Below are 18,582 nucleotides of genomic sequence, written 5' to 3' on the forward strand. Positions count from 1 at the left end.
AAATGACCAATATCTAAGTTGTAATGAAAGACGCATGGTCAGTCAGAAATTAAGTTAAACAGCTAAAAATAATTCTCATGACAAGCTGGTTTAACTCAAAGACCGAGTCATTTTTCCTCATGTTTGTAAACACTAAACAATTTAAAAAAAAATTGTTAGACGTCAGTGCCAAAGGGATTGTTTTTTTACAACTCTTTCTGGCCTTGCCAAAAGGTCTGCATATTTCTGTCCTTTTTTAACTTGAATATAAGCTTTACAGTCAGGAAAGGGGGATTTGAAGAAAGCTTTAGTATCATGCAGTGATCTGTACCATCTTCCAGATGAATCTTTGTAAAGAAGATGATGAAAGTTAAAGGGGCAGAGATGATTTTTTTGCACTGTTAGCAGCATGTTTGAGGTGAGGTGACTGTAAAGATGAGAAAAACATGTCAATTAGTTCAGATGCTCTAGTGACAACAGACTTGAGTCAGTTTGTTTCTTGAGAAATTTTTTTCCCTAAAAATATTATATATGTGCAGAATGAGAACATAAGTACTGGTCACACATCCATAAATAAATTAAAAAAATTTTTTTGATTGTCTATTTCTATAGACTAATCCAGGCAAACACCAGAAGCAGGCCCTCTGTCAGTGCAGAGGTTGCATTTTTGTGCATATCAGAGCAGAATCGATGATAATTTGACTATTTTCTTAGCAATGTCAAGGAAGTCTGGAAGGACTTGCACTTTTCTGTGCTAAAAGCAGTGGAAAACTTTAATTTTGGTTAAAAAATGAATAAATTAATAAAATAAAGTGAATGTGCAGATAATGAACATTTACATTATAAAGGTTGCTGCTGTCTGTGTTACACTGAGGGGCGGGCAGTGGTTGACGCTGTTAGCATTCTGGTGGTGTGTTCACATCTGGGTGGAACGGCAAACATACAGAGCCGAGGAAAAACAATGACATGCTGTCATGGCAGAAGAAACACTGGACTTTATTCCTAAACAACAAAAACACCATAATTTTTTGTTAAAAGGCATCAGTCTAACACTAAATTCTATGTCTATGTTGCGGTCCAGCTATGTGACACGAAGGCTAACATTTGTTATACTAGTTAATGCTAACAGACTAAGAGACAAGGGGCTGTGGTATTGCTGACAGTAAATGTCTAATTTGGGAGATATTGTAAAATGTAACCTTATATTCTCTTATCAAGCCAACATTGAGACCAGGGGACAAAAGAAAAAAGTTATTCAGTCAGCAACAAACGGATCACGTACACGGTGTCCTGCAGCCTAAACTAGTTGGAACAAAACTATGCCAAATGTCTGACAAAATGGAAAATTAACAGCCTTCGCAAAAGTTTGGATCTCGTTCTTTATCAACTTTTGATCACTTATTAGAACGAGATTTGTATTTATATTCTAGTGTGGATTGTCAGTTATTTACAGCGGTTTCTGTCAGATGAATCATAGTTTACAGTAATACACTGATGTCTCACAAATATTAAAAAACAGAATAACTTTCAGATCTCCAGATAAGATACTCTGTAGACAACTATTTAACGTTGTCATTTCAGATATCCATGCTGCTGGCTATGTCGGCAGATATGAAGTAATTAGGGCTGGCCACCTCAGTAATGGCTGTGTCCGAATGTGCACCCTACTCCCTACATAGTGCCCCATATAGGGATCACGCCATTTTTTTAAGTGTCTGAATGTCCAGAGAGAAAAAAAATAGGGCACTCAAAATTACCCACAATGCATCTTGAAAAGTAGTGAACATCGATGGTCACTAGACGGGTCAATGTAGACCACAATGCATTGCGAGCAGAAGCTCAACATGGCGCAAGGAGGCGAAAAAATTTAGCAGCGCGAAATTACCTAAAGGCAAAAAAACAAAGAATAAAATGTAACATAAGGAATAAAAACAAAAATATTTACACACAACTTTGGATTGGATTTGTAATGACATCTTGATGCGGGTTGTGGTTGCCGTGGTGACAGCGGTAGTCACGGGGTTTGCGGCGAGGAAAAAATAGGCAGCTTCGTGTCTGAATCGCCAAGAGAATGAGCGCACCATGTAGTGTGCTATGTAGTGCAGCCCTATGTACTGAACGAGTGTTAGGGAGTAGGGTGGACATTCGGACACAGCCTTTGTGTTTTCTCTTTGAGTTAATATATCGCTATCAACTAATTCAGAATTAACCAGTCAGTTTATTTTTATTTCTTTTCTCTAGCCAATTTGTAAGTCACTATTAATACCTTTTCCCATATATCTATATTTTTAGCCAGCAGGACCATTTGAAAATATTATAGAGTGCAAATATGTTAAAAAAATTTTATTGCTGTGAATCAGTGAGTCATAAGTCAGTAAAAACTGCTTGCAGCAGGCCAATTTAAGCTGTTTTTTCTCAGCAGTCTCCAATTTTGTATTAGTATTACAACAAAAACAAGTGTACAACCTATATATTATCAAGCCTATCCAGTCCTGTGTGTAAAACAATGCTTATTAATTATGATGTTGTTTTTATAGATAATAATTTTGAACAATTTATCAACACACAGCTGCATGACTTGGGGGGTTTCTAGGTTCAAATGACTGTTATGGCTGGGGCAGAATTTCCAATAGAGCTTTTTCAAGGTTCTGAAGAGTATAAAACCTAATGAAAGAGTAGCATGGGAAAATAATTGGGTCATCCTGAAGCAATGGGATAATAATGCACCATTGGGCTTCTCTGACTGCGTTCCTGCCTCTTTTTTCATAAATTGCCCTGAATCAGGACACCACAGATCACCAGGTGATTTACGGCTAATTAAAGCGAAGCCTTTATGACCCCACATGCTCCCAAAGTGGTCAGAAAAGTGCACCAGGAATGTTTGAAAATGTATCTAGTGCCTCCTGGACAACCTTCAAGGCAACACCAAATAGTATAGCGTTGCCAAAATATCAGAGAAATGTACCTCTTTCCTGTCAGTTTATGCAAATAGTGTGATATAAAAGCACGTTCATTCAGGGGCCTCAGGTACAGGGACGCAGGGGAAGGTCACATTGGAGGGAAAATTATTCTCTTCACGGCATAGTAATGAAAGCTTTTTTTTTTTATCGAGCGGTGCCAGTTAGGTTCTTGTCCTCAGCTCTCTGCTGCTATGCTGGCCTGGACGCTACCTGTGTTTATTTACTCTGTCCTCAGCAGGACAGCAGATACCTGTGGGACTACCTTGACAAAGTGATCTTGTGACTAATTGCATCACAGAGGAATGTGATGACCACAGTAAACATTGAGGGCTATATATACATGTAGATTGTAGACTAATGAAATCTAATTCCATGTCTAAGATCTTATGAAATTTAGCAACTACAGTACAGAGCACAACTAACACCCACCCCCATTTGATTTTCATGTACTTTTAAACACATGCTTCTTTTAGAAGCATTCCCATTCAAAGCAGTATGTTTTAATATCAGCAAAGCAGTTTTATGACTCTTCCCCTCCCAGCTGCCAGTGACTTGGGGGCTTCCAAACCTCTCGCACATGATGAAGAGCACCTCCCTGCTCTGAGTGGAAAGGAGGAAAGAGTGGGGGGTATTACGTTTGGAGGTAGTGTTGCCTATGTGAGTGATTTGTAGGGGACAGCGTCCACTATTTCAAAGGACCTGAAAGTATTGATCCAGTCCTCAAAGAGCTGACACCACATGTATCGTCTGAAGTTGTCTCATCTGGAGAGGCTGTTCCAAGAAGGGCTTTACATCAGGGAAAATAAATCCTTTCTATACTTGGAAAAGGACATGTAGACAACCCTCACAGACTGTAACCACGGAGGCAACACCAGAGAAAATACTAGCAAAAAAAGTACTATTATGTTGTTTAAACTACTCTATGGGCTCAGAAACAGTTGTGCAAATCATTGTTTAGTAAAACGGTTGTATCTACTAATGCAAGCTTGAGCTCAACCACGGAAAGAAAAGGCATATAACCAAGATCCATAAAAGCAGCTGCTTTTCCTGGGATTGAACAGAGGTAAATTGGAAAACTTCTCTGTGATCTGAAGTATCAAAATTAAAATTTCTGGAGATCATGGACAGTGCTTCCTCCAAAAGGAATCCAGGTTATCAGCCTGTTATCAGTGTTGAGTCCAAAAGCCATTTTCTGTGATAGTTTGGATGAGCATTACTGCACAAACACGTGCAAATCTGTGAAAGCACAACTAGCACTAAATCATTTATAAATTACTATTTATTAAATTATTTAGCATTGGAAGAACATACTCTGTCATTCAGATGACTCGTTTATCAGAGAAGCGTGGCTCCTCAGTAAAGGAGTTTGGCTGCTGAATTAGTCTGCCAGTAAACCAGGACTGTCATAACACAGTGGTAAACATTCCTGTGTCCAGACATTTTGCTGTCATTGAATTAGAACCTAAACATGTTTTAAATAAAGCACAATTTCTCTGCGTCAACATGCTATATCTTGTTTTTTTATTATTGTTTTTCCTTTTTAATATTAGTGTCAAATTACTTCCAAATCCCTGCACTGTATGTCTATTTAGATTTTACACAATTTGTCATTACTTTTTTTTAAATTAGTTTGAGTTTGTTTTGAATTTGCATGTATGGTTAAACTATTGGGAAAGAACAATTTCCTTTATTACTGTGTTTTTACCTCCTAAGCTCTTAAACATCTGCAGCACTGATCATTTTCATGATTGGTAAAGCATTTCATTTTCCCAAAACAGGTGGCACCTTTTGGTGACTCATTTCCAATGCAGAATTCGGATCTCATGTCTTGAGCTTGAAGTCGTAGTTAATCAAAGATGTTATGCCAAACACGTCTCTAACATCAGAGGAACCATATGTCTGTGCGCAGCCATTAATCTCAGGCTGGATGTTGACTGTTTATGTTCTGCCCTGTCCTACCCAAGTTATTGTCCTCTGACTTTCACTTCCTGTTGTAATAAGGGATACTGACCACCACGCAGATGGCTGTCAGCCAGGCGAGGGTGGCAGAAGGGCCCTGTCGACCCTAACATTCACACACACAATTAAACATTCACACATTTCCACTGTCTTACATACAGTGACAAATGCCAACATACACGGAGCTGAGGGCCTCAGAGAGTGTCCCAGTCAATGACAAATTGAAGCCCAAAACAACAACACCACCCGGTGTAGCTCTCCAGAGGGACCCTTGAGATCCTTCACAGGGTGACCTAGTTCCATCATGTTTCCTCTTCTATCCCTTTACAATCCTTTTTTGAAGCAGTATGTCCTCCTGCATTCACAACAACCATAGCTTCACTTTCAAGGTCTGGTTGTAACAGAGAAATCATCTCTACACACTAAATGAATGCTTATTTCTCATAGCTGAGAACAAAAGGATAAAATAAAACGTCTTGGCACCTTAACAGCTACCTTAATTTAACTTTAATTCAGCCTTTTTTTTATTTTTGCTTTTAAAGGAAATAGCTTAACTGCAATGCAGCAGTTTTAATATCAGGTATTAATATTAATGCCTGCCCATTTCACCCAGCGTGGCAGTGAGCCTGTCAATCTAGACTTATATTGGAGGGTCTGTCGACATTGGCAAACACCTGCTTAACACTCAAGTCTCTGGTTCAAACACTGGAAGGCGCTAGTCTGCTGCTGTCCTGTAGCAGGTTCACATTCATTGGCCAGTTGTTGGTCTTATAGTAGATTCTTTCATCTGGTCAAAACTGGGTAGATGTTACATTTTATACCAGTGGGAGAAAAAAAAATAAAAATTTTATATATATATATATATATATATATATATATATATATATATATATATATATATATATATATATATATATATGGGACATTATTCTTGATTCTGCAGAATATTGTGGCCTGCAGTGTCCTGTATTGTTATCATGGACTGAAAGAAAGCTAAAATAACGTTATTTTTAACCACTGGGAATAAGTTTTATGTAATAGCTTTCGGCAAGACTCTGATGTGGCTTTTCTAGAATATCTTGCTTATTTAAGTCTCATCTCCTCCCCCATGGGTGAGCCACAAATGAAATTACTCCGAAGTCTCCTATGAGACGTAAATTCCACAGTATGTAAGCAAAGCGTTCTTTGTAACAGTGGCGACACATTATGAATGTGAGATTAGGCAGATTGGGTGCGGTTGCTATCACGTTTAAGCAGTGCATCTCTGCATTAAGTGGTTGAAGATGGCTGCAAGCAATGCAGGTGCGTAAGCCTCTGTGCAATGAGAGGCAGTGAGAGAGCGAGGGAGACTGGGATCAGTGTGCTGCGCTGTTCATCACTGCAGCAGTACACCAGCCCCCAAATCTCCAACCATACAGAGGTGCTGACTGCCGGCCCCATGCCTTTCTACCCCTCTTTCTCTGCTTTTCTCAAGAGGATGTGCTGATGATGCTCTCTGTCTTTTCTTTAGAATGAAAGAGACGACCTATAGGTTTAGCAAAAACCCGCAGAGCCATGCATATTACCTTTTATCTTGATGCTTGCCAGTTTATTAGTTTGCATTTCAGTTTTTTTCTCCATTTTAATAGTTGACTGTTTTCATTGACTATGCAAGTTGTGGCCTTTTCTCCCATGTGTTGGCCCCACTTCCTTGCTATACTGTTAAAGATCATATTTACTTCACGTAAACAATCCACTGTGCGTTGTTCAGCCATAACAGTCAGAGTAAATTCAGCTTTCTCCTTTTGTCGCAGTTCAAAGATATACCCTGCATGATCATTCAGGGTTAAACAAGGTCAGAAGTGTTCCCTCCAGCACTGCCGCTTTAATGCTTATGGAAGGTACACTGTGTACCCAACTACAGACAAGATATAAAAACTGTTTGGGGATGTGGTTTTTAAGTGTCTTGTTTCATGTTCCATAGAATTAACACAAATTCTGAGTTCTGTTTTCTGCCTTTTCTTTAATAGGATTTCCTTCACTGGTGCACTGTTCACACATGAAACGAGGAGTCTTGTTTCTATATTTTATATTCCTGCTGTACCATTAGCCTGAAAGGGTTGAATCAGGATGAACAGGATAGGAGACATGGGGTCAAGGGCAAAGAGATGATGGATGATTTATTAAACATAACTACACCTCCATGCTGTTAAGGCTATGTGGAGAAAGAAACATATTTGTTCCTATTTGCAAATGTATTTCAGCTTAATTCAAATCTACCTCTAAAGTGTTTGCTGTTTTTTGTGATCTTTCTATTTAATAAGTTTGACTAACCAAACAGCTTTTTTTTTTATCTTGGTGACACTGTAAAGCACAACAACCCTTCCTTCTACTGTATCCCCCACAAATCCTCTAAATGACCTTCAGTGCCACAGAACTGGCTCTTTTCAGCAGGTCACCACTTCCACAGCACTATTTAAATGATAGATGTTTTCCACTTCCCATTATACCTGTTTCCTTCACAGAAGTAGACCTGAGCGAATGCATCTAAATCTCATGGAATTACCATTTTGCATTCCAGTGATAGGTACTTTTGCATCCTCATCAAGAGAAGTGGCTTCCCCTTTTAACTGAAGAGATGGTGGGACGACTGGTGCTCTGAGATAATAAACAGCACTTGTACTGCTCAAAGCTCGATGTAAAAAAACACTGCTTGGTAAAGCAACTCCTCCTTGAGTTGATTTGGTATTCTTGTGGCCGTGTGTGGAATTGGAATATGGTATGCTGCTTAGTATTTTGTGTATCAGCGGTGCAGACACTACAATGTTTTTTGTACTTAAGAAATTTATAGATAGATGCATTTGGCATTTAGATTACAAATTTAGACATGTCATCACATATCCTTTAGGATTTGTCTCATGTATCAAAGCCCAGAGTCTACCAAGGCACTTGCTTATTTCTGTCTTCTCCTTCTTCTTTCTCTGCAGTGCCATGCGTGTGCTGCTGTCCAAACTGCCAAGGCCCTGGATCGTTGATGAGAAGAAGGATGATGGTTACACCGCACTACATCTGGCTGCCCTCAACAACCACGTGGAGGTGGCTGAACTTCTGGTGCACCAGGTAGCCACAAGCTAAGACCTAAAACTAATACATTAAACCTTTCCTTGATCACTGAACTTGACAACAAATGCATTAATTCTTTGTAGCCCCATGTCTACATTGTTTGATCACATGCAGACTAGCAGCAGAATCTCCAGTCCTCCCCTCAGGCTTAATTAGGTGTGAAGTTTTGGTCATCTATATTTTACCTTTCTAAGCCAAATAAACAGTCCGCATAGTAACATTCATAAAATGCAGGAAATTAATTTAAAAAAATGCCCTTCATCATTTTTAACTGCGTGAATAAAACATGAACCATTAAGATCACAATAGAAGCAAATCTGTTTTGTTAGAAGTGGATGTCATGGAAAACATGTCGTAAACACACACGCTCACACACACGCACACCCTTTACAGTTGTCATTCCACGGCATTGCAGCATCACTTCAGCCTGCACTCGTAGCTTTACCCAACAAAAGACCATTGCAAGCTGTAGACCATTCAAGCTACCATAAAGTAAGAGTGTGTGTGTGTGTGTATATATATGTATATATTATTGAATCCTTAAGGTTCACAGGGCCTCCAGGGATATTCTTGAGGGCTGCTGGGCCTTGACATGCTCCTCCTCCTGCAATTATAGGTTCACACTCTTTTTCCCTTTTGAGATTGCAGGTTTAACTCCCTAAAGACTAATGCATACGTGAATTTACAGCAAAAGTCACCTGATCAAGCCAAAACTGGGTTAATGAGGACATGGTGCAAGGCAGTAATGTTGCTGCAACATTCCAACGCATGAATGTTTGCTGTGCAAGCTACCTTTCAGCAGGGACAGCTTTTTTTTCCCCCGAAGTTCCTGCAATGGGCTTGTTCGCAGTGATGGCTCAGCTTTCTATTCAGAAACTGCACCACACTACAAGGTGCACTGCAGATTTCCTGCCAGCCAACCAGCCAGTGAGACGGTCTTATTACTTTGGGATTTTACACACTGGCTGATCACAATACTTATCTTTCCTCCACATCTCCTCAGCTCAGGTGTTTGCAATTGGAAATGACAATCACGTGCAGCATTATTGTAGGCTGCCTTTTTTGCAGCCCCCTTGTTGATACGTTGTTGGTTGAAAGGGTTGAAGGACAGAAGCTGCTGTCATGGAACATTAAGTCAGAAAGATGATTTGTCTTTTATGAGCCAAACTGTTTTTGTTTTGTTTTGTTTTTTTTTTTATTGAAAATGTATTTTTTGTGTTTTACTTGAATCTCTCCTTTTGTGTCATCGCTACAAGCATATACGTGTGATGTGTCATGCTATGTTGTTTATGTACAATTACATACCCAAAATGTTAATTATACACTTTTGCCCCCACCTCCTTCCAGGGCAACGCCAGCTTAGACATTCAGAATGTCAACCAGCAGACGGCATTACACCTTGCAGTGGAGCGCCAGCACACTCAGATAGTTCGGGTTAGTGTGCATATTTCTTTCTTTTCTCTTTTTCCCATTTCTTATTCTCTTTTCCTGCCTCACTTGCACCACTGAGGAAACATGCTGCCTTTAGTTATCTGTCAGCCCCTCTCTTGTGCACAAAAGGGAGTAAAACAACATTAGTGCAGCCCCAAGTTTAATTTACACGGTTGGATGTCCTGCAGTTGAATGAGGTCCTACCTCAGAGGGGAGGGGAAACGTTCTTTGAGGCAGCGTCTTGGTTAGAGCTTTGTGCTGTATTAAGATTGCCACGTTGCCATCTTGTGGACTTGTGGAAAAAATGCACTCCATAATTGGAAAGTACAATGCTGAAGCAGTTAAGTGTAAGCAGCAACCTTATAAATCAGTACTGTGGCATTTGCATTGTAGCATAAAATTAAAGTTGCTTTATGGTGGTTGGTAGAGTTCCTGCTTGACTGCCTGATGATGTGACTCTTTGTTTTTATGTTTCTCTTCACAGCTGCTGGTGCGGGCAGAAGCTAAGCTCGATGTGCAGGACAAGGATGGAGACACACCTCTTCACGAGGCACTGCGTCACCACACACTTTCCCAATTGCGACAACTTCAGGATATGCAGGATGTCAGCAAAGTGGAGCCTTGGGAACCCTCCAAGAACACAGTACATATACATTTATTATTAACTTAGGTTTCTTGAGGTGTCATAAGACGTCATGGAATTAAGAAGTTCATAATTAGAATTAAACTAATTTAATTGGACACAGCTGCTAACAAGGAAATATAATTGCTGTTCTGTTCTCTACCTATATGTACATCAGTTGACTTTATTTTTAGATACAAGTTATGTAAATGCTTTAAAGGGCTCAGCCTTCATGTTGTCCAATAAGCTCTCAGTTAAGCTCTCCATTTATTTTACTTACAAATACATATTACTTCCATTTTATTAAAGCAGCTTTTTCTTGTTGGGAGACTCACGAAAGTGTCGGTATTGTGGCCTTTGGCATTTTATTTATTGCCTTGGGAGACTTAAACAAGACAAAACTAAACAGTCTTTTTCCAACACACAAATGTAGTAAAATTATTGTGTGACCCATTGTAAGAGATGACAGTTCCCAATACCTAGCTATAATAAATTAATAATAAATTGATCAAATTTTCCATCACCTGCCTTGCCTGCTGTTTCCCAGATGAGTAAGTTGAGTGGGTCCCTTTGCAGAGGCCAAATGGTACATGTCAGAGCTGAACCCTCTCCATGTTAACACCACATCATTAATCGCATCAGGGAAAATTTTAAAGCCTTGCTTCAGTGACAGATTTTTCATACTTGTCACCTTCTGTCTCCCTTCCACTCCTTTTTACTTTTCTTTTAAGTCTCCCTTTATGCCCTGTCTTGTTCCCCTACAGACGAGTCAAACAGACAGACAGCAGGCCTAATTGAAAAATGTGCAGTTGGGTCACTCTCCCATAGCTCTCCCTTCCCTTTAAGATGAGAATTGAATTAGCCGGCCTGATGGCTCCATCAGCGTAGATGTAAAAGCTACTGGTTGAAGACAATCAGACATGGAAAGCCTAAATTGGTTGGGAGAGAGTAGCTTTGGATTGGGGTTGACAAGTGAGGTGATGAGTTATGGGAGTAAAAGAGATGGGACAGTTAATGGGATTTTGTATGGGGGTGAGCAGGTTATACTGCCTGATCTTTAGGCATGGATTTGATGAGCTAATTTATTTGGAAATGATCTGTTCTTGGACACGGTTCATCTGAGTTTAACTTTGAAGACAAAGAGAATTTAAATAAGGACTTATTAATACTTACTATTCTTCTTCTTCTTCTATACTTCTATTTTTCTTTTTGTCATCATTATTATTCTTAATATTATTCTTATCAGTTATTAAATTCAAGTTCATTATTAGTTAAAGTGTCAGTGTGTGAGGTAGAGAGGATACTACTTCAACTTAAAAATGTCGTCAAAACTCAAAAAGCGTGTTGCACCTCTGACTACATCTGTTTGTCTTTCTGTGTGGCTCTGCAGTTAATCATGGGCTTGGGCACTCAGGGGGCAGAGAAGAAGAGTGCGGCATCCATCGCCTGCTTCCTGGCTGCTAACGGGGCAGATTTAACCATTCGCAACAAAAAGGGCCAGTCTCCTTTAGACCTGTGTCCTGACCCCAGCCTTTGTAAGGCTTTGGCAAAATGTCACAAAGAGAAGAGCAGGTAACGATCACAGGAATTGTTTGACGTTTTGGAAAACATACTTACTTCTTTCTTGCTGAGAACTGGACAGGAAAACCAATACCACTCATGTCTGTACAGTAAATGTGAAGCTGGACCCAGAGATCGATCGTTGTTGGAGGTTAACATAAAGACAAACATATATAAACAAAAAAAAGATGAAGAAGTTGTCTAGATTGGCTAAGAAATTCACCTGCATATAACTTTAAATATTTTATGAAAATTGTGTGTAAAACATTTTGTAGTACCATAGTGTAATCACGTGGTGTTTTTAACTGACTTGAAACCCAGATTTAATTTATTTATTTAACTTCCTTTCATATTTATATTTCCAAATTGTACTTAAACGCTTGTTAAAATGGTTTTACAGCCCTAAAAAGTCTTTGCCATCACAACACCTGAAAGAGATCTTTTACATTTTTTATTTATTTTCTGTATTGTCTGACAGTCTCTTTTACTTGTATTGTCTAACACGCTGGTTCTGCTTTCTGTATTCCAGTGGCCAAGTGGGCACCCGCAGCCCATCACTGAACAGCAACATTGAGTCTCTGGAGGAGTGTATGGTGTGTTCCGACATGAAGAGAGACACGCTGTTTGGGCCCTGTGGGCACATTGCCACATGCTCTCTTTGCTCACCACGTGTCAAGAAGTGTCTCATCTGCAAGGAGCAGGTTCAGTCAAGAACAAAGGTATCAAGGAGTGCTTGTCTACCACAACCATAGAGGTATGTCTAAGACTGGATAAACTTGTATTTTGTTCTTGTGTTTCATGTGTCCCTTTACAGATTGAGGAGTGTGTAGTCTGCTCTGACAAAAAGGCAGCTGTATTGTTTCAGCCCTGTGGTCACATGTGCGCTTGTGAAAGTAAGTTACATACCTGTGTCAGGATTATAAATTAAACAACTACATTGATGATTTTTCATTCACATCTGAATGTGCTTGTGTTTGTCCTCTGCAGACTGTGCCAGCCTCATGAAGAAGTGCGTACAATGCCGGGCTGTGGTGGAACGCCGCACCCCCTTCGTTCTCTGCTGCGGTGGGAAAGGTATGGAGGATGATGCCGCTGATGATGATGATGATTATGATGATGATGATCATGATCTTAGTGAGTGAATCTTCCACATGTTCCCTTTTAATCTACCCCTTTTTTTATTGTTTGACTGCTTCTTTCTACTCTCTTTTCATACTATCCTTTAGTTGTTTATCTTTTCTTTGTTGCTGCCTTGCTCAGATATTTTGTTTGCATCACTTTTATGTTGTGTTGTTTTGCATCCTAGCAGACATATAAACTGTTAGCTAACCAAACTGAGATGCTTGAATCGCTTAGACTTTTCTAGCTAATTGATTTTCTGAATCTAGCATGTTTTCTTTAGTAGTTTAGTTATTAGCTGTAGTGGATAGCAGCCTAACTAATGCTTAGCTGCCACATCAGAAATCACCCCATAAAGCTTCCAAAGACATTAAATTTCTTTCTCAAATCATTATCTTTTTATGTAGAGCTGTAGCCATTTCTAGATCGAATTTAGTTGAATAATGCAATAATATCAGAATATACAGATAATCTAGTTACCTTGTTTCTGTGGCTTCTTAAAGTTTTGCTCATCACATTTATGTAAAATGGATTAACATATTTGTAAGCATATGCTCCCCTTAAAATGAATTTCTGAATAAGGACACAGAGCAGTTTTTGTATTATAAAATATTTTGTTTGATTAAACATCTTGCAAATTTATTTTTCTTTATTTTAGTGTTTACTTTAGCTGTGTTTTCGTCACTTTCTGTTGAGTTAAAAGGGAAACTGTTGCAAATTCACAACTTCCTGTTAACTACGTCATTGTTTAAATTTTTCTCCAAATGTCAGCAAATCGTACTTACAGTGAATACAGACCCAAACACACTCACACTCATGCAAGGGGCAGCATTGAATGCTTACATCTCATGTCCCAGTAATATGTCCTGTTGCTGCCTGTGTTAAACACAAATTCACCTGTCCCTTGACAACTTAGGCTCCCTACCTGTCTAGATTGCTATGTGTGTGTTTTTTTTAATATATATATTTTTTTATTGTCCTTCTAACCCAGTGAGCACAGGCATTAAACTCATGTTTTGGTGATGGGGAAAGAAAGAAAAAAAATCACTTGCTGCTTTTTAATTAGTCCAGTGCTGAAGTGTCTATTTCCTTTTCTATCTGTGATAGCCACTTCCAACATACTTGCTTCCTCTTCAAGAATTATTTTTCCAAACCTCCCTTAGAGGCTGTAGTGAGTAGTTTTGGTCATCAGGCCAACTGTTGAGCTGGTGAGGGCAGCTCCTGCAATAACAATGTGACTGGTTATTCCCAGCAGGGAGCTCTAACGATATGGCAGGGGGATCGCAGGATCTTCTCCAGCCCAACAATCTGGCACTAAGTTGGTGTAAGTATGCCTCCATGATCCCTCCCTTATTAGAGACTTGTTTTTAAACAACCCCCTACAGTGCTGCCCTGGCCCCTCTCCCCTCCCTGTCTTTTTCAGTACCCCCCCCCCACACACACACATACATAGTGATGCTTACCACACCGGTCTTCCACCCTTTCTGGGAGGGGCTTAGCTGTGACAGCCAGCAAAAAAAAGCATCACCAGCAGCCCATCAGCCCAGAAAATTCACACAACTCATTCAGGTAGTCTGTCACACATTTCCCACCAGCATCCAGCAAATTTTGCTCCGCTTGATTATTTGTGTTGTGCCAGCTTATATGGCAGATAATAACACAGTGTGTGTTATTGAAGTAAAAAGTATTGAATGGTGAGTGAGGACACTAAATCAGAAGTGATCTGCCAGACGATAAAATTAGAAGTGCATGTGTTTGTGATCCCTGCTCATTTACGGAACTCCTGCTCTGAGATATAATCAAGCCCCAGCTTGTGTCAGGATGCCAGCGCTGCTGTGGCTACATTTCTGTTATTATTGGCAATAACTTGTATTGTTTATTGCTGAAATTTGAACTGGCCAGTGGTGCAAAATAGTCTGGGCTGGTTACAGAATTCCCCTCTTTTTTCACTTATGTCCAAACAGCCAGTGGAAACATACCAGCCCTGCAGAGAGACAAGGACAACACAAATGTCAATGCTGATGTTCAGAAGCTACAACAGCAGCTTCAAGACATAAAGGAACAGGTGAGGCCACGAATAATGTGTATTATGTGAACTACATAGAATGTACAGCTAAATTAAACTACAACACGGATCAATGCTGTTAATTTTTGGTGATCAAATGAATGCCTGTATTTGTGAAATGTACTTCAAAACATGAACTCTAATTGCCCCTCTTCATCTTCCTACAGACCATGTGTCCAGTGTGTTTGGACCGACTGAAGAACATGATTTTCATGTGCGGTCATGGTACCTGCCAGCTGTGTGGGGACCGAATGAGCGAGTGCCCCATCTGCCGCAAAGCTATTGAGCGCCGCATCCTCCTTTACTAGACTTCCTAACAGACTTTTTCTTCTCTTAAAGTCCACATTGAGACACCTGCAAAGCCACATCCACACCAGCTGCCGCTGCTACCATCCTCACAGCTTTCGAGTCAGTCAGCCACCTCTTACACTACGTTACAGATGCTGTCTTTAAGATTTTGGTTGTATTCAGATGGATCTTCTGTTACAAAAAAAAGAAAAATGAACTAATTTAAATTAATTTCACTACTCTTTATTTGTCCACAGTGCAACCAGATCCTTATCATGTAGGAATCTTTTTTTTTTTCCTGCCTTTCTTCTCCCTCCTGCCTCTCCTTATTTTTCTGTTTGTCTTGTTTTAATCTATTTTTACTTGATATTTGAACCTGTTTTTCTCTTTTTGAATATGAGGTTCAAATTTAGTTGTGGATATGAGCCAAAGGGGCAAATCCATCTCTGGATTGTCCCACTAACTTTGGGCAAATTCATAGTGGAGACGAGGTTGTTCTTTTTCTTACATGTAAACTTTTCATAAACCGGTCACATTTAGTGTGAGCTCCGGTCAAGTTTTATTATATTTGTAAATCTTTATGCAAGTGTACTGGTGTCGGAAGCTCCAGATGTGGATTTGAAGTCCTTAATTATTCATGACAGCATGGCGAGTTTGAGACACGTTGCCCCATTTTTGAGGTTCAGCAAGTGTTTCAGCTTACTGTCAGCGTTCAGTTTGGCTGGCGTGGCGCTCTGTATGCAGTCTGTCCTTGCAGCAGAAGACCAAATGTTGGAAGTTTTGCACTAGAAAAGCTTAATGAATTTTCTGCACTGACTGAAGGTCTACTTTCAGCTCAGTGACAGAACACAGATATAGTAGTCTGACTGCCAACAGGTAGCACATTACACCCATACTTTGTTTACCAAGATGAAACAACAGCAGTGTTGCAGCACCCGGTGGAATTATGCTGCCATATAGGGTTTCAAGGCAAACAAACAAACTCATTCTGCTTTTGTCCAGTGAATGGCGTCTGTTCTGTTTTTCGCACACAAACACATTTGATGCAAACGTTTCTGTAACAAAAGTATCTTGTCACAATTTGATGTTGAGAAACCAGTGAGACTTGGTGGTGTTGTCCAATTAAAAACTGTACAATTTTGATGAGCATTGCTAATTTACCATTGATCAGTCTGTGCCATTTGCTTCCAAAAATGTACTTGTTAAATAATTTGTATGGCGATAAGGTGCTCTTTACCTTGTATTACTTTTTTATTTAAGTCTATTCACTTTTCTCAAAATCAGCATTTATTGAGCTAGAGAGTACAATCTATTAGAAGATTAAAAATATAGAATAAATTATTTTGTATTGCTGCCCAAACAATAGGATTTATAGGTATCACTGCCTTCCTACTATGTAGCCTCAAAGTCTCTCAAACATTCTGCTTTGATATTTACGTTAAAATATGTGATGTACTTTTGTCAGCAATAGCTTTCTAGCAATCATCAGTGGAAGACTTTGTTTTCTGGAGGTCTTTGCAAGCCTAACGTGTTCATTTGTGAAACAGAAAAATCAGTTTTGTTGTGTAACATGTCGAGTATCTTTTTATCAGTGTTTTTATTTGGGATGAAAGCTAATGATTTTTAAAGACAGAACTTGCCTTACCTCTTTTAAAAGGCAAGTTGCCCATGTGGAGGCTTGAAGCAAAGTGGTTAGTTTGTTATGTGGGAATTTGCAACCACAGACAAGCTTTATTTGTTTATTGTTTTTAGGACTTAAAGCAGCTTTTGAGTACAGTTTTGATTCTTTTCACTGTTCACAGTAACACTTTTAAGCTAGCAGCACTAATACGCTTTATGGTAGTGTTGTCTTGTTATGGTTATTAAAAAAAAGCCTATTTTGTACTTTATTTTCAATACCTGTAACTGTCCTGTTAGAGATGTATCAGTAGTGTTTTCTTTGGCATGAATGTTTGACACGCAGTACGACTTGTATCATTGAAAACTGTTCAGTCTGTATTGCTAACAAGTGCTTTTAAAACAACCATACAGCAGAAATAAAGTTCAACATGAACCGTGGGACACTAAAGTGCTGTTGGTTTCCAACCCTTTTGCTCATGTTTTGTTTTGTTTTTCAAGATGTTGTCGGCTTCTTATAGGCAGAAAATTAGCATTTTGTTTCTTTTCTCCTGCTGTGCAGTGTCTGCCTCACTGAGGAGACAGAGTGGCAGAGATGGGAGGTGTTGGGTAATTGAAAATGCTAACACCCAATGACTCAGCACTAGCATGTGATAGGTCAGCTATGCTAATCAGGGGGAGGCAAAATGAGGAAAAGACAATGATGGGTGTGGGGGTGTAAGGGAAAAAAAGCTCAATAGTGAAGATGTTTGTCAAATAGAATGATGCATCTTCTTCAGTAAACAGTGTGACAACAAGGCGTCTCCAAAGCACCACAAAATTATGACCAAAGGTTGTTAATGTTGTAGCTCACTGAATTCATAACCTGGAGGACTTTGGAGTTGTCTCACAAACAGCAGCAGTATGAAGCTGCTCACGGGGCTACATTTATCATACTTTCACTCTGCCAGCACAGAATGACAACTTCTTACTCTCTCAGATGGCTTTGCTTGAATTACAGACAGCTGGTTGCATGTGTCTTACCATATCTGTGATACTGCACTTGTCTTTAAAATGCTACTCTTGAGCTAAATTGAATTATTTTATGTTCAACCTAAAAAGGATACTAAATGCAGAAGTGGTTTGTGATTACCTTGCTAGGATAAATAAAGCCTACTGTAAGAGATGCTGCCTAGATGTCATGTTGTTCCAGAGCCTGTAAAAACCATCAAGCATAAAATTAATTCCTCAAAGGTGTGTAACTTATCAACACCATGTGTGCTGTTTCTCCCAAGTACCATCACAGGCTTTTTTGAAAGACATCCTGAAATCAAATCAAATAGTCCCTCTTTAGCCTTAAGGATGCAGAGTTTCTAATTTCCAAAGAGAGTAGCAGATTTTTCATTTGTCAGATCACCGGACAGTTTGCCGTTTCATGTTAGTCCAGCTGGAAAAGGCAGCATTTATGGATTCAGCCGCAGACTGTACTCCATGATAATGGTTTTCAGAACTCTTCCTGAGCCCATGCAGTGATTCTGGCAACAATGTTGTGTCTGCTTAGAAAGCTGTATCACCAGTTGGCCAAACATTTAAGATCTGATATTATGTCCCTGTTATGCAGAAATTCCTCCTTATTTACAGAAACTTCTGTCTTCTGATGCAGGGCTGGCAAACATACAGTCCAGGGGCCAAAACTGGCCCTTTAGAAGGTCCAATCTGGCCCTCTTCTATTTCTATTTTTATTATTATTATTATTATTTTTTGTTAGGGAGAACTTGACTGGCCTGCAGTGTCCTGACATCAAACCCACTGAAGAGATTTGATATGAATTGTGAAGCCAGGTCAGCTTAGCCAGCATCAGTTTCTAACTTCACCAATGTTGTGAAATGAACTGAATCCTT

General features: G+C 39.5%; 1 protein-coding gene across 5 annotated transcripts in view; it reads left to right on the forward strand.

Moving 5' to 3' along the window:
• The window catches only part of mib1 (MIB E3 ubiquitin protein ligase 1), a 55,612-nt gene extending 38,469 nt beyond the window's left edge, over positions 1–17,143 (forward strand). Inside the window, exons 13-22 of one of the 5 annotated variants that reach the window (XM_041991966.1) lie at positions 7,865–7,997; positions 9,348–9,434; positions 9,916–10,074; positions 11,444–11,625; positions 12,143–12,332; positions 12,428–12,506; positions 12,601–12,747; positions 13,985–14,056; positions 14,697–14,797; positions 14,965–17,143. In XM_041991966.1, coding sequence (XP_041847900.1) covers positions 7,865–7,997; positions 9,348–9,434; positions 9,916–10,074; positions 11,444–11,625; positions 12,143–12,332; positions 12,428–12,506; positions 12,601–12,747; positions 13,985–14,056; positions 14,697–14,797; positions 14,965–15,105 — 1,291 coding nt within the window. In that variant the 3' untranslated portion in view covers positions 15,106–17,143. The remainder of the gene's footprint in view (positions 1–7,864; positions 7,998–9,347; positions 9,435–9,915; positions 10,075–11,443; positions 11,626–12,142; positions 12,333–12,427; positions 12,507–12,600; positions 12,748–13,984; positions 14,057–14,696; positions 14,798–14,964) is intronic. The other 4 variants (XM_041991967.1, XM_041991968.1, XM_041991969.1 and 1 more) reach the window with 4 other exon arrangements.
• Positions 17,144–18,582: the final 1,439 nt, after the last annotated feature.

This window comes from Melanotaenia boesemani, chromosome 8 (assembly GCF_017639745.1).
Source record: "Melanotaenia boesemani isolate fMelBoe1 chromosome 8, fMelBoe1.pri, whole genome shotgun sequence".
NCBI classification, from domain to species: domain Eukaryota; kingdom Metazoa; phylum Chordata; class Actinopteri; order Atheriniformes; family Melanotaeniidae; genus Melanotaenia; species Melanotaenia boesemani.